Source organism: Callithrix jacchus, chromosome 20, assembly GCF_049354715.1.
Source record: "Callithrix jacchus isolate 240 chromosome 20, calJac240_pri, whole genome shotgun sequence".
Taxonomy (NCBI): domain Eukaryota; kingdom Metazoa; phylum Chordata; class Mammalia; order Primates; family Cebidae; genus Callithrix; species Callithrix jacchus.
Window position 1 is genome coordinate 30,408,662 of NC_133521.1, and position 21,221 is coordinate 30,429,882.

At 42.7% G+C, this 21,221-nt stretch overlaps 1 protein-coding gene across 24 annotated transcripts; it reads left to right on the plus strand.

The window, feature by feature from the left end:
- The first annotated feature begins 538 nt into the window (after window positions 1-538).
- On the plus strand, window positions 539-15,398 carry ZNF19 (zinc finger protein 19). Of its 24 annotated transcripts, none has more exons than XR_013530138.1 (9): window positions 539-970; window positions 1,650-1,731; window positions 3,147-3,181; window positions 3,317-3,378; window positions 6,854-7,075; window positions 7,610-7,723; window positions 8,920-10,328; window positions 13,371-13,463; window positions 14,220-15,398. XR_013530138.1 is itself a non-coding variant. In XM_078357670.1 (7 exons), exons 5-7 carry the CDS (start codon window positions 7,042-7,044, stop codon window positions 10,020-10,022), a joined length of 1,251 nt encoding a protein of 416 aa, XP_078213796.1. In that variant the 5' UTR covers window positions 539-970; window positions 1,650-1,731; window positions 3,147-3,218; window positions 3,317-3,378; window positions 6,854-7,041; the 3' UTR covers window positions 10,023-10,442. The 24 variants fall into 24 exon arrangements, 16 of the variants coding, with proteins under 16 accessions (XP_078213796.1, XP_078213800.1, XP_054104694.2 ...); XR_013530134.1 differs by having other exon boundaries at window positions 6,949-7,075; XR_013530136.1 differs by having other exon boundaries at window positions 539-565; window positions 3,147-3,218.
- The last annotated feature ends 5,823 nt before the right edge of the window (window positions 15,399-21,221 follow it).

The following is a 21,221-nucleotide window of genomic DNA, read 5'->3' on the forward strand; positions in this document are numbered from 1 at the left end:
TTCTTAATGTGTCTGAGTGTTTACCTCTAAGGAGGATAGCTTTTTTTGTCCAATGACCCTTTGGCAATCTGATGACACTTTCAAAACCAATTAAAATACAATTAAAAGTTTTTTAGAATTTGTGATACAGAAATATAACTGCATCTTTCCCAACGTGATGAAATGAAATAATGAGACTTAAAGGTGGGCCCAAATAACAACAAGGATAATTTCAAACTGGTGACGAGAATAGCGGTATTCTGAGAGCTGCATAAATTGTAATGTGATATGAAAATATCTGTGATTTCTATCGGTGACAGTCACAGGTATAGCTGATACTACTGTAGTTTGTTGCCAACATATAACAGAAGAAAATGCTAAATTTCGGTTAGGGATTAGCGAAAACAATGATATACTTTATTTCCTACTCAAGGTCTCTAAGGATCCCTCGGGGTTAACCTCCTCCTGGGAGTAGAACCACTGAGAAGAGCGCTCCGGCATCCTAGAGAGGAAGCTCGCGATGCTGGGCGCAAGGCCGACGTAATGACACACTTCCGTTGACGTAGCATTTTCCGTTTTTCCCAAGGTGAGTGTTGTGGTTTGTCGCCCAGGAGTCGTTGCTAGGCGCAGGCACTTCAGCTGTAGAGAAGGCTGTCAGCTTCGTCCCTGCTGCCGCAGTGGAGGGAGTCAGGGTGGCCCCTCCGGGTCCGGGGAGCGAAGGCTGCTCGCGGACCCGTCACGCTCTCCCTTGGGTGCCTTCGCTCCCCAACGCCCGCGTCGGAACCTTGGGTAATGGAGACTGTGGATATAGGCGGCTGGATGGAAAGGACGCTTGTGCTCTTGACACAGCCGAGACCTCATCTGCATATTGGGCCACAGCTGCTTACTGAGCAACTAAGTGCCACTTGCTGCTCTAGATTCCGGAGATGCAGCCATCAATCTGACAGGGCGTGGACTCCGCCCCCAGGGAGCTTTCAGCCCAATGGGAAAGGCATGTATCAATCACCTCTGGTCATTTCACTCCACCTGCCCGTGACTTAGTGCATGTAGATCGAAGACCAAGTTCTTGACCTGCACAAAGCATGGTTTTGTCCCTTGTGACTTATTCAGCATCATCTAGGAGCACACTCCCCCTTGACTGTGCTACCACAGTCTTCTTAACGATTCACTACTAGAACATAGCTTTTGCATATGCTGCTACTTTTGTAAAGATTTCCTTTATACCTTAGTTAATTTATATTCTTAAGCTTTCCCATCAAGGTTAGTTTCCCCTGGCAGTGATCAAAGTTGTGAACTTAAAAGTTATTTGAGGCTGGGCGCGGTGGCTCACGCCTATAATCTCAGCACTTTGGGAGGCCGTGGATCACGAGGTCAAGAGATCAAGACCATCCTGGTCAACATGGTGAAACCCTGTCTCTACTAAAAATACAAAAGTTAGCTGGGCATGGTGGCACATGCCTGTAGTCCCAGCTACTCGGGAGACTGAGGCAGGAGAATTGCTTGAACCCAGGAGGCAGAGGTTGAGGTGAGCCGAGATCGTGCCATTGCACTCCAGCCTGGGTAACAAGAGTGAAACTCCGTCTAAAAAAAAAAAATTATTTGAGAAAGTCTTGGTTAATGTATGTTTTTCCTTTAGACAAAGTCTTGGTTAATGTATGTTTTTCCTTTAGACAAAGCTCCTCAAGGGACAGGATCGTGCCCCTTCTCTCTCTACTTCATCTCTTGTGTCACATGTGACCAGGCATGAAATAGGTATGTGATAAATGTTTGTTGAATGAAGAAAGCACAAACCAGTGTATAATTTCAAACTGGGATAAGTGGTATATAGGAAAAGGAATATGGTATGAGTGGAGTGCTTAATAGGGACACCAGACGTGGCCTGTAGAGACAGATCATGATCTGAAGGTGAAGGGTGGCTATATTACTGGAGAGTATGACAGGTAGAGAATCTCAGTTACAGTGGTTCTGAGGTTGGAGAAGAGTAGTTCATACAGAACAAACAGTAGATATGAAGGTCCTGAGTTAGCATAGAGGAAACTGAAAGGTGGCCATTGTAGCTAAACTCAGAGAAAAGAGAAAGGTGGCACAAGATGAGGCTGGCAGAAAACTGCATCATGCATCAAGTCCCTGTAGGGAAGATGCTGGCTTTTTATAGAATATTGCTGTTTAAAAAGAATACAAAGTGTCTGTAGGGGATGATATAGTTAAACCAATAATCCAGATGTTTTAGTGTGTTGAAGTGGCCCTTCAGGATCCTTTGGTAGTTAGTTTCTGGTTATTACCGGGCCCTTGAATGGGGCAGTGAACTAAAAAGATGCATGCCCCAGGTCCAAGAAAAGGAAGACTTACTCTGGGACTTTTTCATGAATTTTCTTGGCCAATACTTGTTTATTCTTTTATATTAACCTTAAATCATTTTGCCAAGTTCTAAAAGCATTCATGTTAGGATTACTATTGGAACGAATTTAGTGTAGTTATTAAAAGCATGACTTGGCCAGGTGCGGTGGATCATGCCTGTAATCCCAAGCACTTTGGGATGCCAGTGTGGGTGGATCACTTGAGGCCAGGAGTTTGAGACTTAGCCTGGACAACATGATGAAACCCCGTCTCTACTAACTTTATGAAAATGTGCCAGGTGTGGTGATGCATGCCTATAATCCCAGCTACTTGGGAGGCTGAGGTAGGAGAATTGCTTGAACCTGGGAGGCAGTGGTTGCAGTGAGCTGCGATTGTGCCACTGCACTCTAGCCCAGGTGACAGAGGTAGACTCTGTCTCAAAAAACAAAAAAACTAAAACATGACCTTTGAAGCCGGGCAGATCTAGTGTGGGATCTAAGTCATCCATTCGCTGGCTGAGTGTCTTGGTAGAAGAAATTTTTCTCTTAGCCTTCTCATTTGGGAAAAATTAAACGTTTGAAAAATTGTTGTGAGGACTAAATAATAGCATTTTCCACCCAAAAACATGACACTTCCTATTTTTTAAACTTTTATGTTCTCAGTAAAGTTGATATTTAAAAATAAAGGTTTGGGATTCCTCTTGTTAAGTTTTGCTCTGAGTTTACTGGTGTCTTTTGCTTGTTTTGCTCTTCATTTAGCTTGGTATTGGTGAGGACAGGCTCTGGTGTCCTAGGATAAGTTATTTATTCTTTCAAAATCTGTTTCCTCAGAATTAAAAGCCTCATGGTATGGTGTGGACTAAAAAGTACGTATGTATACACCACTTATCCAGTGAGCATTTAGTAAGTGATTGCTGCTTGTTATTGGCAAATTTATTGTATTAAAGAAAGCCTTTTACTGGGCTGAGCTCACTGTTGGTTCTCTATGTTTCTTCCCTCAGCCTTTGCCTCCTAAGAGGGAGTCCAGGTGATGGCAGCCATACCTCTGAAAGCTCAATGCCAGGTGAGCTGTGGATCCCTGAGGTCAGCTTTATGGAATTCTGATTTGAAAGTAGTGAGGGGTGGGAGTCGGTAGATAACAGTGATCCTGGCAAGTCTTAAAGCCAAAACAATAAGAAGACCCCTGTTGATTCCCTCAACTGGGTGCTGGGGAAAGAGGTAGGACTGGGTGCTGGGGAAAGAGCTAGGGCCAGTGAAGATGGAAACAGGAGAGAGTTACCTGGAAAGCCGAAGTACAGCCTCCTGAATACTGAGAATTTCTCCTGGGCTGGAGAATCCCCAGGTTCAGTAGCTGTCCTCCTGCAGAGGGAATTCTGAGAATGAGGGACCCAGGCTGGTGACGTAGGGATCGAGGACAGGATGGAAGTGATCAAGATCAGCAAGGGCACAAGGTTCTTGGAAAGTAGGAGGGGAGGGACAGCAGGAAGAAGACAAGAAAGGGGGCCTATCTCATTTGTCCTCCAAAACAAAGAAGGAAGTTTGGGCTTCAGAATCAGGTAACATATATCCTTGAGGTCACTACTGCTGCCTAAGCGAGGCAGTGGGCTGTGATCAGAAAGTCTACACTAGGACAGGACACCTGGAGTTAGGGATTTCATTAGGCCTCAGAAGCGTGGTAGCCTTGAGCAAGTCATTGACTGCTTTGCATCTTAACTGGATTCATTTGTAAATGCACATAAGTACATTACATTTATGGGACAGGGGACTTGATTTCCTGAATTATATTTAACTTTTTGAGCCGGAGTTGATGCTTGGTCATTTCTTTCCTCCTGGCACTTATTTATCTAGTAACTTAGTACCCATTAACCATATCCCAAGTCCCAATCTCGTATTTCTCACATCCTTCAGTTTTCTCTATGTGACTGTCTCACTGATACATCAGCTTCCTTGGAGTTCCTACCCTCTTCTGGTTTTTCCACAAGTCTCTGACATCACACTATATTGTAGTCCTGATTAATCAGTTTCTAAATTGCTGTGTAATCATTGACTGTGTTCATCCAAATACCATTTCTACAGAGACACGAAGTCTTGTTTTTTCTTCTCCCTCTTTCACTTGGGCCATCTTTTCTATTACATTGAGAGTTTGTCATTCCTTCTCTGGGATTTTGTTTGCAGAGCTTCCTAGATAGATTCTCTATGTATAGTTGTGTACCTTCCCATTACCTTGTCAACTGATACACCTCATTTTCCTGAGTGTGGATTTTATCCTCCAATACAGGGTTCTCAAACTTCAGTGTACATCTGAATTACCTGGAAGACTCACTGCAGTGAGGACTGCTCTCACAATGGGGCCCAAGAATTTGCCTAACAAGTTCCCAAGTGATGCACCAGCTACAAGAATATAAAGTGTCCATAGGGAATGATATAGTAAAAACTATAAACCCAGTGTTTTAGTGTGTTGAGGTGGCCCTTCAGAATCTTTTGGGTAGTCAGTTTCTGGTTATCACTGGGCCCTTGAATGGGGCAATGAACAAAAAAGATGCCTGCCCCAGATCCGAGTAAAGGAAGACTACTTGATTTTTCTTGGCCATTCTTGTCTATTCTTTTATATTAACCTTAAAATCATTTTGCCAAGTTCTAAAAGCATTTCTGTTAGGATTACTGTTGGAAAGAATTTAGTGTAGTTATTAAAAGCATGACTTGGCTGGGTGCGGTGGCTCATGCCTGTAATCTCAGCACTTTGGGAGGCCGAGGTGGGTGGATCATTTGAAGCCAGGAATTTGAGACTAGCTTGGGCAACATGATGAAACCCTGTGTCTACTAAATTTACAAAAATGCACCAGGTGTGGTGGCACATGCCTATAATCCCAGCTACTTGGGAGGCTGAGACCATACCCTGAATACCACTGTTCTAGTTTGTGGCAATTCATTCAAGAGGTTCCTTCAGGAGTTGATGGGGTCAGGCTGTCAGCTGGGCAGAGGATAGATTCACTGTGGGACCAGCCTGGAAGTGGAGCTAAAGTGTCCCCAGCTGTTGACCTAGTATGCTGATTGTACCATGGTGAGGAAGAGTCAGATTCCAGAAATATGTAGGTGATAAAATTGGCAGGACTTGAGTATTAACTATCAGCAGTTAGTGATGATGGGGCTTTGAATGTCTAGGATTAATCTCAAGTTCCAGCATTAGAGAGTGGGCTGAAATTGGTGTTATTAACAGAGAGGGAAAAATACTGTCACTCACTATGCCACTTAGTTTATATAAATTAGAATGGGAGCCATTTGGGGGAAGATAAGTTTGGTGTTGCATGATGAGCCAGTGTATTGGGTCATCCAGAGAGTCTGAGGCAGTGCTGGGGTGAGGGGGATGTGGAGATGTGCAAAATCAGTTGAGGCATTGGAAGGTGGGAGTATATTCCCTGAGCACCCTGGTAATGAAGTTTAATACCCACATCTGAGGAGTGGCTAGAGGCTCTAAACCAGATGCCAGGACTTTGTGGAAAGGTAGAGTTGAGGCCAGCAGGGAGGGAAAAGAGTATCTATTGAAAAAGCATGAGGCACTGGGCATGGTGGCTCATACCTGTAATCCCGGCACTTTGGGATTACACTTTGGGAGGCTAACGCAGACGGAACCCTTGAGCCCAGGAGTTCAAGACCAGCCTGAGGAAGATGGCAAAATCGTGTCTCTACAGAAAATACAAACAGTAGCCAGGCATGGTGGTGTGCACCTACAGTTCCAGCTACTCAGGAGGTTGAGGTGGGAGTCTCATCTGAGCCAGAGGTGAGCTGAGATTGTGCCACGGCACTCCAACCTGGGTGACAGAGCAAGACACTGTCAAAAAAGAACAAAAAACAAAAAAGGAGAAAAATAACAAAAACTAAAACTGAAACCCCAAGATGCATGAATCTTGGTTGGCAGAAGCTATTACAGATTGTCTTGAGGTATAAAGATAAGGAGCTGAAAGAGCTACCCAGCAGCAGCCATTTAATTCTAGAAGCATCATTTTCTGGGAAAACCCATCAAGGAGCAGCATGGATTGTACCAGGAGACGCTCAGCTCCCTCTGCAGGATGCTGTTGGGCACAGGCAGCACAGCCCTTTATCAAGAATCATATGGGAGTTGAATGAGACAGGCCAATCAGTGCAAACCATGATTCTGTTCTTGTTTCATGGGCATAAGGATTGGGGCAGGGTGAGCACATGTGGGGAAGAGATGGATTGGCTGAGAGTAGGGAGTATCTAATAGGAACGCATAAGTCCTGAGATACCATTTGAAGCAAATTGTTCACTTGTAGGTGCAACACCAAAAAACTGAAAATATTTACTAAATCAAAGATTTTGCCATAGGAAGGTTAACTAATAAGAAACTTCTTTCTTAGGGTATAAAAATGTTAAATCACATTTTATGACAGTAAATTTTGTATCCTAATGGAAGCTCTTCTGCTGGTGAGAGAAGTTCCAGATTTTTGCTTGTAGAAATAGTCATATAGTGGTCTAACATCCAGTTCTTTTCACCTTTTCTCATTACGCATCCCTCACAGGACCTTCCCTCAACTCCCTACCTGCCCTCTCTGCCCCATATTCTGGCCCGTAGCCAGAGGATTGGCTCTGGGGTAGCAGGAACCTGTTGTTTTAGGAGACGGTGACCTTCGAGGATGTGGCTGTGCACTTCACTAAGACAGAATGGACTGGCCTTTCTCCTGCTCAGAGGGCCCTGTACAGAAGTGTGATGTTGGAGAATTATGGGAACCTGACTGCTATGGGTAAGACCATTTTCCTCCTAGGACTCAGATCTGTACTTTTCAGTTTTCTTCCTTCTTTTACAGACTGGGTGATGGGTGTGGTGTGGAGAGGAGAAGTTGACTCTTGTGTCCTCCACTGAGAGACTACAGGGCTGAGGCTCAGTGACCAACTTCAAAGATTGCTGGGTAGGGAGAGGTCTTGAGTCACTTTGGTCTCCCAGTGTAGGGAATTACTGTCCCCTGGTAGGAGTATGATTTTTCTTCCAAGGGGCTCTGCCCAGAAAGGAATAAGTAGTGTTTGTTGTCTGGGCAAGAATGTGACTTCTTCCCTGTGTTTGCTCATGCCTTGCAGATCTCACTAACTTAATGTTTCTTGATTGTTTTTTAGGAAGAAGTCACAAATGCTCAGTTTCCTCTTGATCAGAATCTCTTTGGCCTTCCCCAGTCAAGAACTCTTGTTCTCTGGGTCTTATTCTTACTGAGACTCCTAGGGTTTTCCTTCTTTTGAAACACCAGATACAGGGCTGAAAAGTACCATTTTCTTCCTCTTTTCAGGGTACCTAGTTCCCAAACCTGCACTGATCTCACTCCTCGAGGGAGGGGACATGGCTTGGGGCCTGGAAGCACAGGATGATCCCCTGGCAGAGGGGACCAAAAACATCTGTAAAGGTAGGTGAGGCAGGTTTAGAACCAACAACTATAGAGTTTTATGGAGCACTGTATTTAAAAGTGAACCATGCTGGGCAGGATTTAAATATAATAGATGATTTCACCTAATAGCTAAAATATGAAACCTTTCCCACCAATCTTAACTCTTACTAACTTTTAACCACTCAGTACGTCTCGTCAACAATCCTTGAATCCGTTGCCCCTTTCCTAGCTGCAACATTGCCTACCTCAGTGGTCTTCCTTGGTTGGGATGGATTTATTCAGGAGCAGTTTTTGAGCAACTTGCTATGTACTGAACTTTGTTTAAGAAGTTCTGGAAGATACAAGTTATGGAGACAGATGTAAAAAGCTAAAAAGAAAAGTTTTAAGTGCTATTAGGAATAGGATAGACAATGTGAAGGTAAAATGGACCAGGTCTTCCCAAAGGTTGGCCATAAACGGGGAGAGCTGAGTCAGATAACACTGGGAAGTCAGGGCATGAGAGGAGTTTTTTTTTTTTAATTCAAAGGAATTCAGAACTGAGCACAGGATGGGAGGTTCCTTTAGAATAGGCAAGTGGATGACTAGAGCAGGCCATTGAGAAGGTGGGTGGAGAGTCTGAGATAAAAGGCAGGTCTGAAAGGGTACTTTAACACAGCTGGGCTGAAATGACCCCCAGGGAGAAAAAAAGGAGGGCTGAATCTTAACCATTAAGGTATATTTAATTTCAGTGAGAGAAGGAAGAGAAAGTAGACAGTCAAGTGGTCAGATGGGTGCCACCAGGAGCAAATAGTGAGGTTGAAGGCAGAGACAGGCGTTTCAGTGCAGTTGGTCTGCAGAGAATAAGTAAATGGAAAGTGATAAAGCTGGGGCAGCACTTCAGTCTCTTATTCTAAGAATCTGAAAAAGAATCATCAAGACAATTGAGAACGTGGTGGTCTGTTCTCACACTCCTTTCTCTGGTGATGATTCTTTTTCAGACTCTTGGTTACCACCTTTACTTCCATCTCAGATTACTCCTCTCCCAGCATTCTCCTTTGGAGTTCCCTTACTCCTTTAACTCACACTCATAGGATGAACTTGATTAACCTGCAGATGAGTTCCAGGTACTGATGTGAAAGTTGAAATGATCTGTTTTAAAGCCTTGTAATTTTCAGTGCTCTATCTAGTATAGTTTTCAGGTGGCATTGTTTGTGTTTTCTCTCTGTTAACGTCAGATGCTGAGACCAACACTGACAGCGAGTCCACATTAACCCAGAACATTTCTGAAGAAAGAGATGGGATGATGTCACATGGGCAGCTGAAGAGTGTCCCTCAGAGAACTGACTTCCCAGAAACATGTGATGTGGAGAAGTACCAGGACATCCCCACAGTAAAAAACATCCGAGGAAAGTTTCCAAGAATCCACTGTGCAAGGAAACCTTTCATATGTGAGGAGTGTGGGAAATCCTTCAGCTATTTTTCTTACTATCTTAGACACCATAGAATCCATTCTAGGGAGAAACCCTTTGTGTGTAAAGAGTGTGGAAAAGCCTTTAATGGCAATTCTTCATTTATTCGGCACCAGAGGATTCACACTGGAGAGAAACCCTATCAGTGTGAGAAGTGTGGGCGAGCCTTTAATGATAATGCAAATCTGATCAGGCATCAGAGAATCCACAGTGGGGACAGACCCTATTACTGTATAGAGTGTGGAAATAGTTTTACCAGTAGTTCTGAGTTTGTTATACATCATAGAATCCACACTGGGGAGAAACCCTATGAGTGTAACGAGTGTGGCAAAGCTTTTGTTGGCAATTCACCCCTACTTCGGCATCAGAAAATCCACACTGGAAAGAAACCCTATGAGTGTAATGAGTGTGGCAAAAGCTTTGGAAGGATTTCCCATCTAAGCCAACATCAGCATATTCACACAGGGGAAAAGCCTTATTCTTGTAAAGTATGTAGACAAGCCTTCAGTTGTCATACAAAACTAACTCGGCACCAGAGAATTCACAGTGAGGAGAAGTCCTTTGACTGTGTAGATTGTGGAAAAGCCTTCAGTGCCCAGGGACAATTAAAAAGGCATCTGAGAATTCATATTCAGGAATCTTCCTATGTATGTGATGAGTGTGGAAAAACCTTCACTAGCAAAAGAAACCTTCATCAGCATCAAAGAATCCATACTGGAGAGAAACCCTATGGGTGTAGCAAGTATGAGAAGGCCTTTAGGACTTCTTCCCAGCTAGGTTATCTTGAGCATGTGCACTCTGGAGAGAAGCCTGTGCTGGATGTTTGTCGTTTTGGCCTCCCGGAATTTTTTACCCCCTTTTACTGGTAATAGTACACTCCAGTGAAATGTACTGAGTGGATTCTGTCTTCTACTCAGGAATGGAATGTGTGACACAGGCCTGGCTCAGCCTCTGATTATCCCTCAAGCCACATTTACTGATTCACATGTTAGTATATGACCAAAGATATTCTAATTAGAGTTCCAGGACTGCAAGAGCTAATCAGAAGAAATACTCTCCTTCCCCACCCCAATTGGTTTTAACGCTGAGAAGAACTAGATTCTCACAGAGGCTGAGAATGAAGTCAACACAGTAAAAAAGGCATCTGAGAATTGGAGAGCAGTTAAGGACTGAAGGTAGTGTTTGAACAGCCACATCAGACCATGACTGAACCAAAAAATACAAATGGGTTTTGAATTGCAGTAGCCAATAAATTCCATTTTTGTTTGGCCGTTTTTGGCTTTGGCACATTCGAGTTGACTGTTCTTCCCTTGGAACAGAATTTTGACTTAAACGGTGTTGTTAGTCTTCAACACGTTATCCCTGAAGACTTATTTGAAAAGGCTTCAGGAATAACATACCCGAACGGATGGAGAAATGTTTTGTGCATATGTTACGTAGGAAAGTCTTTAGTAATAGCCATGGCGGCTCCTAAACCCCGTAATTGTAATGAGATTGAGAAGCCCACTGTGACACTGGAGAGCCCAGGTTGTATTAGACACCACAAGTAAATAGAAGTTCTAACAACTTGAGCTCTGTAACAAAAATCTCATATAACAAAATTATATCTGCACCGGTGAATCTGTTCTCAAGGAAAGTCTTAACTAGGAAACTAAAGGCTTTCACTCTTAAAGCTTTTATTTTCTGCTTATTCAGTTTTTTATTTGGAATGAATGCTACTCTAGGCATTAAACTGGGAAATGCCAGGCTATTGTAGCTTGGCATTTGCCATTTTAATTCCTAGGACAGCATGCTCGCTTTGGCCTTTGACCTGGCTAGGGAGCCAAGGAAATGCTATGGTTCTTAGTCATAAGACACTGTAGAGATATCTCACTAGGAAAACAGAGCTGGCCCTTTTCTTTGGAGATAATCATAATCTGCACACTTCTTTTTCTCCCATGTGCCCTCCTGCTGCCAGCCAGTGTTGGAATCTTTTTACCCAATTTCAGACTTAATGGCTTACTGAGTCTAACAATTGGGTGGCTTCACCACCTCTTTCATACTTGCCAGCAGATGAATGAGCAGTTGTATCCTGTGCTTTGGTTGAACAATGAATGACAGACTTGGGGAATTAAGTAAATGCTTTTTAATTGAAATCTAGCACAAACATAAAAATGCATGAGTTGGCTGGGCGCGGCAGCTCACGCCTGTAATCCTAGCATTTTGGGAGGCTGAGGCGGGCAATTAACAAGGTCAAGAGATTGAGACCATCCTGGCCAACGTGGTGAAACCCTGTCTCTACTAAAAATACAAAAATTAGCTGGGTGTGGTGGCGCACGCCTGTAGTCCCAGCTACTTGAGAGGCTGAGGCAGGAGAATCACTTGAACCCCGGAGGTGGAGGTTGCAGTGAGCTGAGATTGCATCACTGCACTCCAGCCTGGTGAAAGAGCGAGACTCCCTCTAAAAAAACAAAAAAACCGTGAGTCATGGTTGTACAACTTGAGTTTTTTCAAAGAACATAGCCTTATAATCACCAAGATAAAGAAATAGAACATAGCACCTTGCGAGTCTCCCTGTACCTTATTACGGTTCTTATGGAACCTCTACCCTGACTTCTGTCACCAGAAATTATTTTGTTCTTTTGTGTCAATGGAATAATCAGTACAGATTCATTCTCATTGCTATGTAGTATTTCATTACATGAATATACCACAATTTATTGCTTACTGTTGGTGGGCATTTGGGTTATTTCAAGGGGGATCATTTTGGAGGCAGAAAATCTAAAAGCCACCCAGAAAAAAAACTGTTTAAAGTAATGGTGGTCAGGGGCTGCTTCAAATGGTGCTGCATCAGCCCAGCTACCCTGTAGTAAATGATAACAGCAGTACATTTTTTTGGCACTTAACATATGACACACTAATCACACATTTACTCAGTATGATCACTTTATGAAGAGCATGCTATAATTAGCTCCATATTACAGTTGAGGAATCATTAATTAGGTTGCCCAAGGATGCAGTAGTGGAGTAGGTATTCAAACCCAGGCTGTCTGGTTTCAGAACTTGTGTTCTAACTGTTGCACGCTATGGCCCTATAGAGGTTGTATGTAAAGTATGTGACGCTGTGTCTTGGTAACAAGAGACTGTTGGAAGAAACCGATATGCTCCTTTGGGGTGGAGGAGAATATTAGGATCAAGTCAAGTTGGGGAGGCTGTGCTTGGCTTCACACAATGGGAGGTGGGAAATTGGCATCAGAGAGGAAACTATAGGTTGAGATGGAATCATAAGACATGTCCAGTACAGACTGTCCCAGCAGAGCTGTCTTGAAGGAGGTAGCATGCCTCCAGTATGCAGAGGATCTGGTTCCCTACTTAATTGGCTTTGTATCTCTCAACACCGTCTGAAATGGGTGTCTTCATGTCATGTGCCTGAACCAGAGATCTGGCTCCACTGAGGTCCAAGTGAGACTCCCTCACGTCAGCTTTGAGGTGTAGGGATAGCTGAGTGAGGTTTGTTTCCTTTCTTCAGGACTTCACTACTGAGTAGTTAGCTCCCTCTGCCCTTACCCCAGTGCCACTGTCAGGAAGCCCCCTCTAATTGAGTAACTGTCCCTGAATCAGTTATGATTAATGTATTAGTTTTCTTTGGCTTCTTAACAACAGAAATCTGTTCTCACAGTTCTAGAGGCTAGAAATCTGAAAACAGTTTCCCTGGGCAGAAATGGTTTGTCAGCAAAGCCACACTCCCTCAGAAGGCTCTAGGGTGGAACCTGGTCTTTCTTTAAGCTGTTGGTGACTGCCAGCATTCCCTAGTAGCAACATCACTCCAGCCTCTGCTCTCTTCATATCACCTTCTCTGTCCAATCTCCCTGGCCTCTCTCTCATGAGGGCATTTGTGATGGCATTTAGGACCCACCCAGATAATCCAGGATAATTCCTTATCTTAGGACCTTTAATTTAGTCACACCTACAAGAACTTTGCCATTTAAGGCAACATTCATAGGTTCCAGGAATGAGGACCTGGTATGGATGGCTATTATTCAGCTCACCACCGTCACTGAGCTTCATCTGTAGAAAACCCCCCAAACAAGACACCTTAATACAAGATAGAATTTGTCTCAGGAGTCTGGAGATAGCCCAAGGCAGCTAAGGCAGTTGTATAATGTCAGTGGGGACCCAATCTCCTTCCAAATTACCACTTGGCCATCCTTAATGGGGCCATTTTCTTCATATCCAAGGTGGCTCCTAGAACTCCAACTACCAAGAGCTTGTTCTGGACAGTAGAGGAAGAGGAAGAAGAGCATTCTACTTTGCCTTAAAGAAGACTTTCTGTAAGTACTGCAGAGCACTTCCAGTTAAATGTTTGTGTCAAGAACTTAGTCACATGACTATACCTGGCTGCCAAGGACACTATATCCTCTAGTTGAGTGGCAGTGTGCTACATCAAATGACTTCACAGTTTGTTTAGGAGGAGGAAGGAGAGCAAATGTTTGAGTGGGTAACTAGCAGCCTTTGCCATGGTGTATGACTGCCATTGAATTCTACATGTCTAAAAACTTCGGATAACAAAAAAACTTTGGTGTACAGCTGGCTGTGCTCTTTGAATTTAAATATGTGTAATAACTCTAGGATAGGTGTTATATTTATCCCCAGTTTACAGGTTGGGAACAGTGAAATCCAGCACATTGATGGGAGGATACAGCAGATGCCTCTGAAATGCACTCACATCACTTTGGCACACCTCTGGCTTTCGCTGTAGCTGTGGTGAACAGTTGTATGTTAACTTAGAGCTCCCTTGCACTGCTCAGACACTCCGCATGCCTTTTGACATTCTGCCTCAGGCGCTTTTCAAGAGCTCACTTGACTAGGAAGCACAGCCTGGGAATACACAGGGCAAGTTAGCAATCCCAGAAAAACCCTTAATAATGCTAGACAAGAGCTTGAGGATTAAGGTTCCAGTCTCTCATCTTTCAAATGGACAATTAGAGGAGGAATTTTTTACTCTTTTCTGGAGCTCCCAGTGCTGATAGCATCAACCTTTACAACACTTTATATTGTAATTTCCTCCTATTCTGTCTCACTCACAGGGTTCTTTCAGTCCTGCTTCCTGAGATCATCTCCTGAATAAATGGGCATTCGAGTCCTTGTCTCAAGCCCTGCCTTCATGGGAACCCAAACTAAAGAGAGGAAGACAGAACCTTCAGGCAATGAGAATGTGTCTTATATTCCAGTAGTGAATATGAGTAGTCTACTCAACTGGAATCTTTTAGATGTTAGAGGATGGCCCCAATAAGCATTTCTGTGATGGAATCCCATTCTGTTTTCAGTGGTGGCTGCACATTTCTGATTTCTGCTTCAAAGAAGCTTCCTCTCAGAGAAACTGTGCTGTGGGGCACAATGTTTTTCTGTGTATCAGTAATGTGCATAATTTTAAATAGACTAAGTTATTTGTGTAACTAGCTCTGTGTATTCAGGAGCTAAAACATGGTAAATATCACAGTGATCAGCCTGTGAGGAGGAGCTGGCAAGGCATGTCCCTCAGATTATCAACTAAACTGAGCACTTGGGGTCATGCAAATGAAAGAGTCCTTAGAAGTGTGCCACATACAATAAATGATTTTATTAATTACTCAAAATTTTTTTGGAGACAGGATCTTGCTCTTCCACCTAGGCTGGAGTGCAGTGGCATGATCGTGGCTCACTGCAGCCTTGACCTCCCAGTCTCAAGTGATTCTCATACCTTAGCCTCCCTAGTAGCTGGGACTACAGGCATGTGCCACCACACCCAGCTAATTTTTATATTTTCTGTAGAGACAGAGTTTTACTATGTTGCCCAGGCTTGCCTAGAACTGAGGTCAAGCAATCATCCCACGTTGGCCTCCCAAAGTGCTGGAATTACAGGCATGGGTCACTATGCCTGGCAACAAATATTTATTTAGTGACTTCTGTGTGCTAAGCAACATGCTAGCTGATAGCACATGATGATAGAGCAGGTTACTGATGAGCAACATGGAGCCTTTCTCCAGTTCTGGCTGCTACCACCCTGTTCTGAGCCACGAACATTTGTTTCCCAGACTACCACAATTGCTCCTTAAGTAGTCTTCCCACTTCTGCTCTTGAATCTTTCTAATCTATCTGCCAATCAGCAGCCAGAGTGTGCTTTTAAAAATATAAAACATAACATGCTTCTCTTAAAAAATTTCAATATGTTTCCATTGACCTTGAAATAAAATCTAAGCTCTTTAACATGGGCTGCAAAGCTCTAATGACTGCACTTCCTCCCTCTTCTCTACCCATGATGTGTCAAGCTTTCTTTTTTTCCACAGAAGGGCCTACAAATGTTATTCCTCCTGCTTGGAATGTTCTCTCTTTGATTATGTGCCCAGATATCTCACTCATATTTCTCAAGTCTCAGTCCAAGGTCACTTCCTCAAGCCTTTCCTTACCTCCCAGTTAAAATGGAGGTAACGAAATGTCCCTTGATATTATCTCCTAAACACACCTTGCTTTTTTTTTTTGAGATGGAGTTTCGCTCTGTTGCCCAGGCTGGAGTGCAATGGCATACTCTTGGCTCACTGCAACCTCCGCCTCCTGAGTTCAAGCGATTCTCCTGCCTCAGTCTCCCAAGTAGCTGGGATTAGAGGCACGTGCCACCATACCCCAGCTAATTTTATTTTTAGTAGAGACGGGGTTTCTCCTTGTTGGTCAGGTGGGTCTCGAACTCTCGACCTCAGGTGATCTGCCCCCCTGTGCTTTTGGCCTCCCAAAGTGCTGGAATTACAGGTGTGAACCACCGCTCACAGAGGGGAGTAGCACAAGGTTGGAGGACGATGGTTTCGAGGCAGCCCCAGAACCTTGGAGAGCTCCACAGACACGAGTTGGAACTAGCACCTTGGACAGCACCACAGCTTCGTTGTTTTCTACTGCCATCCCTTGTACCTGGATGATATCAACACACGTTGCAGTGGTCACTGTTAATTTCCTGGGACTTCCGACTCCTGTGTACCTGGAAATTGTAATCCTCTAAAGTCAGCAGTCCTTTAGAAGGTTCTTTACAACAAGGTGGGGGTTGGGATTCTCTTCTTTCTAGGAACTTCAGCATCAAAGCTGATAATTGGACTGACTCCCTTGGGAGCTCTATGGGATTGGTAGCTAGTATAGTTGTGTTATTCTGGAGGCCAACATCCTTCAAGTTAGGGGAAAATGTGTACTAACTTGTTGTATTACCTAAGGAAGAATGGTCAGGGCTCTTCCTAGGCACATATAAGCAAACTATCAGGCAATGCATGTGAGAAATAAGGTATATTGTATTCATTTGGAGACAGGCTCCTTGATTCTTTTTCATACCCTCTTTTCACTTGCTAACCCCCACCGGTTAACCTCCTTTCAGAAATATACAATGGATTGGATCTGCTTTCTCTGTGGTAAAAAGCTTCTGAACTTGATTGTTGTTAGCAAGTTTCTGTGAGGTTATGTACAAAAAACTTGGAAGGAGTTTGGCACTGTAGGTCTTTCTCCTAGTTATAGTATGTCATATTTACAAATTTATGCATTAATAACTCCCTTATTGACAAAAGGTATAATCAGGTTCACAAATAAGTTAGAGGAGGGGAAAAGTAACATTAATTGAGCAACTACTGAATCCTGGTCCCTGTTGTATGTACTTTATGTTGTATGCACTTTATGTTGTATGCATGTGTAGTATTTACAGCAACTATGCATTATTCATTTTTCAGATGAATTAATGGAATTTCAGAAAAGCTAGGTGGTTGCCCAAGGTCTCATAGCTAGTAAGTGAAGAAAACAGGACTTCTCAATCCTGCACATTTATTTTCAATTTCTTTTTCTCTGTGTTTCCTTTTTGAATAGTTTCTATTGCTGTCTTCAAATTCACTCATCTTTTTTACTGTAATGTCTCATCTGCTGTTAATCCCATCCAATGTATTTTTATTGCACCTTACAAATTTTCATCTTTAGAAGTTTGATTTGGGTCATTTTTATATCCTTCATTTCTCCACTAACCTTTTAGATGTATCAGATGTGATTGTAATAACTTTTAAATGTCATTTCCTACTAATTCTGTTGTGACTATTTCAGAAATCTATCAGGATTAGTTTTTAATGTAATTTCATGTAATATGAGTTACTGGCCAAAGTAGGTAGTATTAATTTAAACCCTATACTTAATGATACAAACTATGATTATAAATTTTTAGGGGATATTTCTACTAACACTTCAAAGCTTAGGCAAGGACCATAAGATTCTTTGTTATCTCTCTTTGTTCATGAGATTTTAAAAAGATTTATTCTCTCATGGGTCCAGGAATTTGGATGAGTATATGTGTGTGAGAAAAGTATCTGTTTCTATTCCTTGCTTCATGCCGGCCTCCTATATATATCTGCTTTCTCAGATATCAAGATTTACAACTCTTCATCATTCCCACTCATGTTGGCCAAAGCATCAGCTGAGCTCCTCAGGCCAAACCAACACCTCTGGTTTTAGTTTCTTGTTTGGTTTTGGTACCTGGATACACTTTCCTGTGCACTAAGTATTTAAAATGATGTTGAATATTATATCTTATTCTAAATTTTGAGATTCTCATTGATATTATTTGCTACATAGCCCTCAACAGAATTCTGAATAGAATAGAATACTACTTATTGTCTTAAACTCACTGTTGTAAGATATTAATATAACTATGCCATTTTCTCTTTAACTTAATATTTGTCTGATATATCTATTTTCCATTCTTTAACTTTCTTTTTCTTTTATGATGGAGTCTCACTCTGTCACTCAGGCTGGAGTGCAATGGTGTGATCTTGGCTCACTGCTACCTCCGTCTCCCAGGTTCAAGCAATTCTCCTGCCTCAGCCTTCTGAGTAGCTGGGACTACAGGCGTGCACCACCACACCCAGCTAATTTTTTTGTGGTTTTAATAGAGATGAGATTTCACCATGTTGGTTAGGCTGCTGTTGAACTCATCCTTGTGATCTGCCCACCTTGGCCTCCCAAAGTGTTGGGATTATAGATGTGAGCCACTGTGCCTGGCTGCATCTAACATTTTTTTCTACACAAGTTTTAGAATCATTTTCACAAGTTTTAAAACAAATTCTGTAGGGGTTTTATTTGGTATAACATTGGACTTCAATTAAATAAAGAACAATACACTTCCCATTGAGGAATTACCTGTGCCTTTCCACTTACACAACTGGTTTTCATTGGTTTAGTCCCCAAGTGTTTAAAATTTTCTTAATGTATGTCTTAAGCATTTATTAGTAAACGTTCATATATATGTTTGGTTGCTTTGAGAATAAGACCTCTCCCTACTCTAGTACATTTCTTCACATAGATTAAATGACTTTTTTCATATAACTCACAACATCAATAAGTAAATTAAAATTTTATAACATAAAAACAGCCTTGAACTCCTGTAATAAACACCAACTACACTGTTGTTTTGCCACAATTTGCATGAGAAGAAGCAGCCCAAACCATCTTTACTCTGTTAAAACTGGAAACAACAAAAATAATTTTTTATCATGAGAAGATTGTCAGTTTTCCCTGGTGGTCAGAGGGGAAGGGTTTTAGGGAGGTCTTGGGACTGCAGGGACAAAGGGTGCAGGAGAAGAAGCCTTAGAGCTCAGCAGGAGGAAACTGACACTACATGGCTGCAGGCCTGGCAAGGAAATGACCTTCTAGAATGCTGAAGTTGAAGAGCCAGCTTAATTTTGTAACTGTTGTGTTGTGTGATTGTTCCATCTTTCCTCATTTCTAGGGGTGTTAATTAGGCTATGGGCTTGGAAATTAATTTGGAGAACCAAATAAGTGTGGTTTAAATTTGATGAAAGTTTATTTCTCTCTCATGTACTGTAAGAAAGTAAGCCATCTGGGACTAATATAGCAGCTCTGTGCCTCTTCCTTTTAGCTGCTCTGTCATTCCCAGCAGCCATACCCTTATTTGCATTGCTCCAAGATGTTCTCCCTTGTCAACATTCCACCTGGTCAATGAAGATTTGGGGCTAGGGAGGGCATGCCCCTTGTCTTTAAGGATTCAGCATCACATTTTGTTATAGCCTATTTGCCAGAATTGGTCACATGGACACACTTTGCTTTAAAGAATTCTGGGAAATGTGTGCTTTTCCCCTGAGCTGTCACATTCCTTGCTAGAGATTCTGTAACTGTATAAAAATGAAAGAACAGGGGTTGAGAGACATGAACTGGTCTCCATCTCTCCATACCTACCATAAAGCTTTTGTAAATTGGTTTGTGCATTATTATCTATTTTTTCTTATATGTCTGAAGTAGGAGTAGGAGTTTTGTGGTTATTTAGGGAGCTTCATTTTCTTATCTGTAAAATTAGGCAATGGGTTTATGATGCAAACCTTTGGGGCCAGCATTGATGTGATCTGATTTCTTCCTATTTCTTTCAACAAGCTTTCACTCCTGATTTCTGAGCCTACAAAAAAGTGAAAACCAGAACTTACTGACAAGAGCAATGTAATCTCCAGCTATCACTCTGCCCAATCATGGGGACCATATTCTTAATGAGCTTATTTTGGAAAACAGTGAAGACCAAGGTCACAGCAAGGCAGAGAAGGGTGCCTGGTCATGGTCACTGTCATGATCTGAGGCATAAGACATATCCTACCCTCATTCACAAAGTAGGCTTCTGCCTAAGAGTTAGGGCTGGAAAAAACAAATGTTTATTGCTCTCCTTCTTTCTGCCAGGTTATCCTCTAGCTGAGGATGATGATGTTGGACAAGATAGATATGGTGTCTGTTTCTTGGAGCCACCAGAGAAGACAGACATATAAATAAGCTACCCTCATTAAATGAGTACACAGTGCTGGGGTGGCACATAAATGAGTGCCCTGCCTTATTATGAGTGATCAGGGAAGGCTTGCTTCCCATGGGAAATGGGATTTGTGCTCACACTTCCAGTAACAGTCAAGATGGAGGATAGGAATGGGAAGGGAAGAGCATTCTAGATCTAGAAAGCAGCATTTTTAGCATGTAGGGCTGTACTTGAGTCAGGGAATCAATAGGAGTCATAAGAGTCCACAGAGGCGAGTAGGGGCAAACACCACTCTCTAGTGCAGCAGCGTTGGATAAATCAGAGCTGGAAGGAAGAAAAGCCTGCATTACCAGAGTTCCGGGGTGTGTGAGGGGGTGGAGTAGCTTTTAGTATTGTCTCCCTTCCCCCAGGGCTCATTTTGTAATTTTATGGGAGGTATTTTGTTGTATTTGCTGGCGGTGATAGCATTTCTACCAGCGTTGTGGATGGGAGCCAGGATCCTGCAATGAAAAGGACAGTCTTGTCCATTGAAAAAATGTTCACAGTTTCAAATGTCTTGCTGAACATTCAGGTAGGTGAAAATCCTATTTCGAAATTATCAGAATCTAAACCTGTTTTCTGGATAAACACATGCATTTTTGCACAGTTTTAAGATACACTGATGTTTCAGGAATGTAATTATTGTATACTCAAGAGAAGATCATTCTGTGTTTCATTCAGAATTTCGCCAAAAAGTGTTTGCCGTTTTGGATCAGTTTTGTGATTTTTGAAACAATATAAGTCACAGCTTTGTGGCTGTGGCATTCGGGCAGCGTCTATGTGTAAAGGCGACTATTGGACCACCTTGTTAGGTCTCCTGCAACAGTCATGACCAAACACATTGAAGTATGTGTTTCTAAACGACAGATGACGTTCCTCTTTTTTTTTCTCTTTCATAACACTTAACGTATAACATTAGTTTTAAATATGTAGGTGTGTATGTTATGTATGATTTTCTAGGCCATTATGTACGATGAACATCACAAACTATTTGTTAGAAAAGGGGGCATTGGATTTGACAGCGCGCCATCCCCGGGTCCAGTTCCAGACTCCCAGACTGCACCTGCAGCTTCACCTCCCAGGCTGGGTCCCCGCTTGGTTCTGATTCTTGCCTGCCCCATCACCCAGGGCTAACAGTCAGCATGGGCCAGACCCGAACCGGAGGATCGATCGGGCTGCAGCCACAGGGGACCCGGAGAGAGCAACACCGAGAAGAAGAGACCTTGCTCCTAGAGAGGCCGGGCCTCCTGGTGAC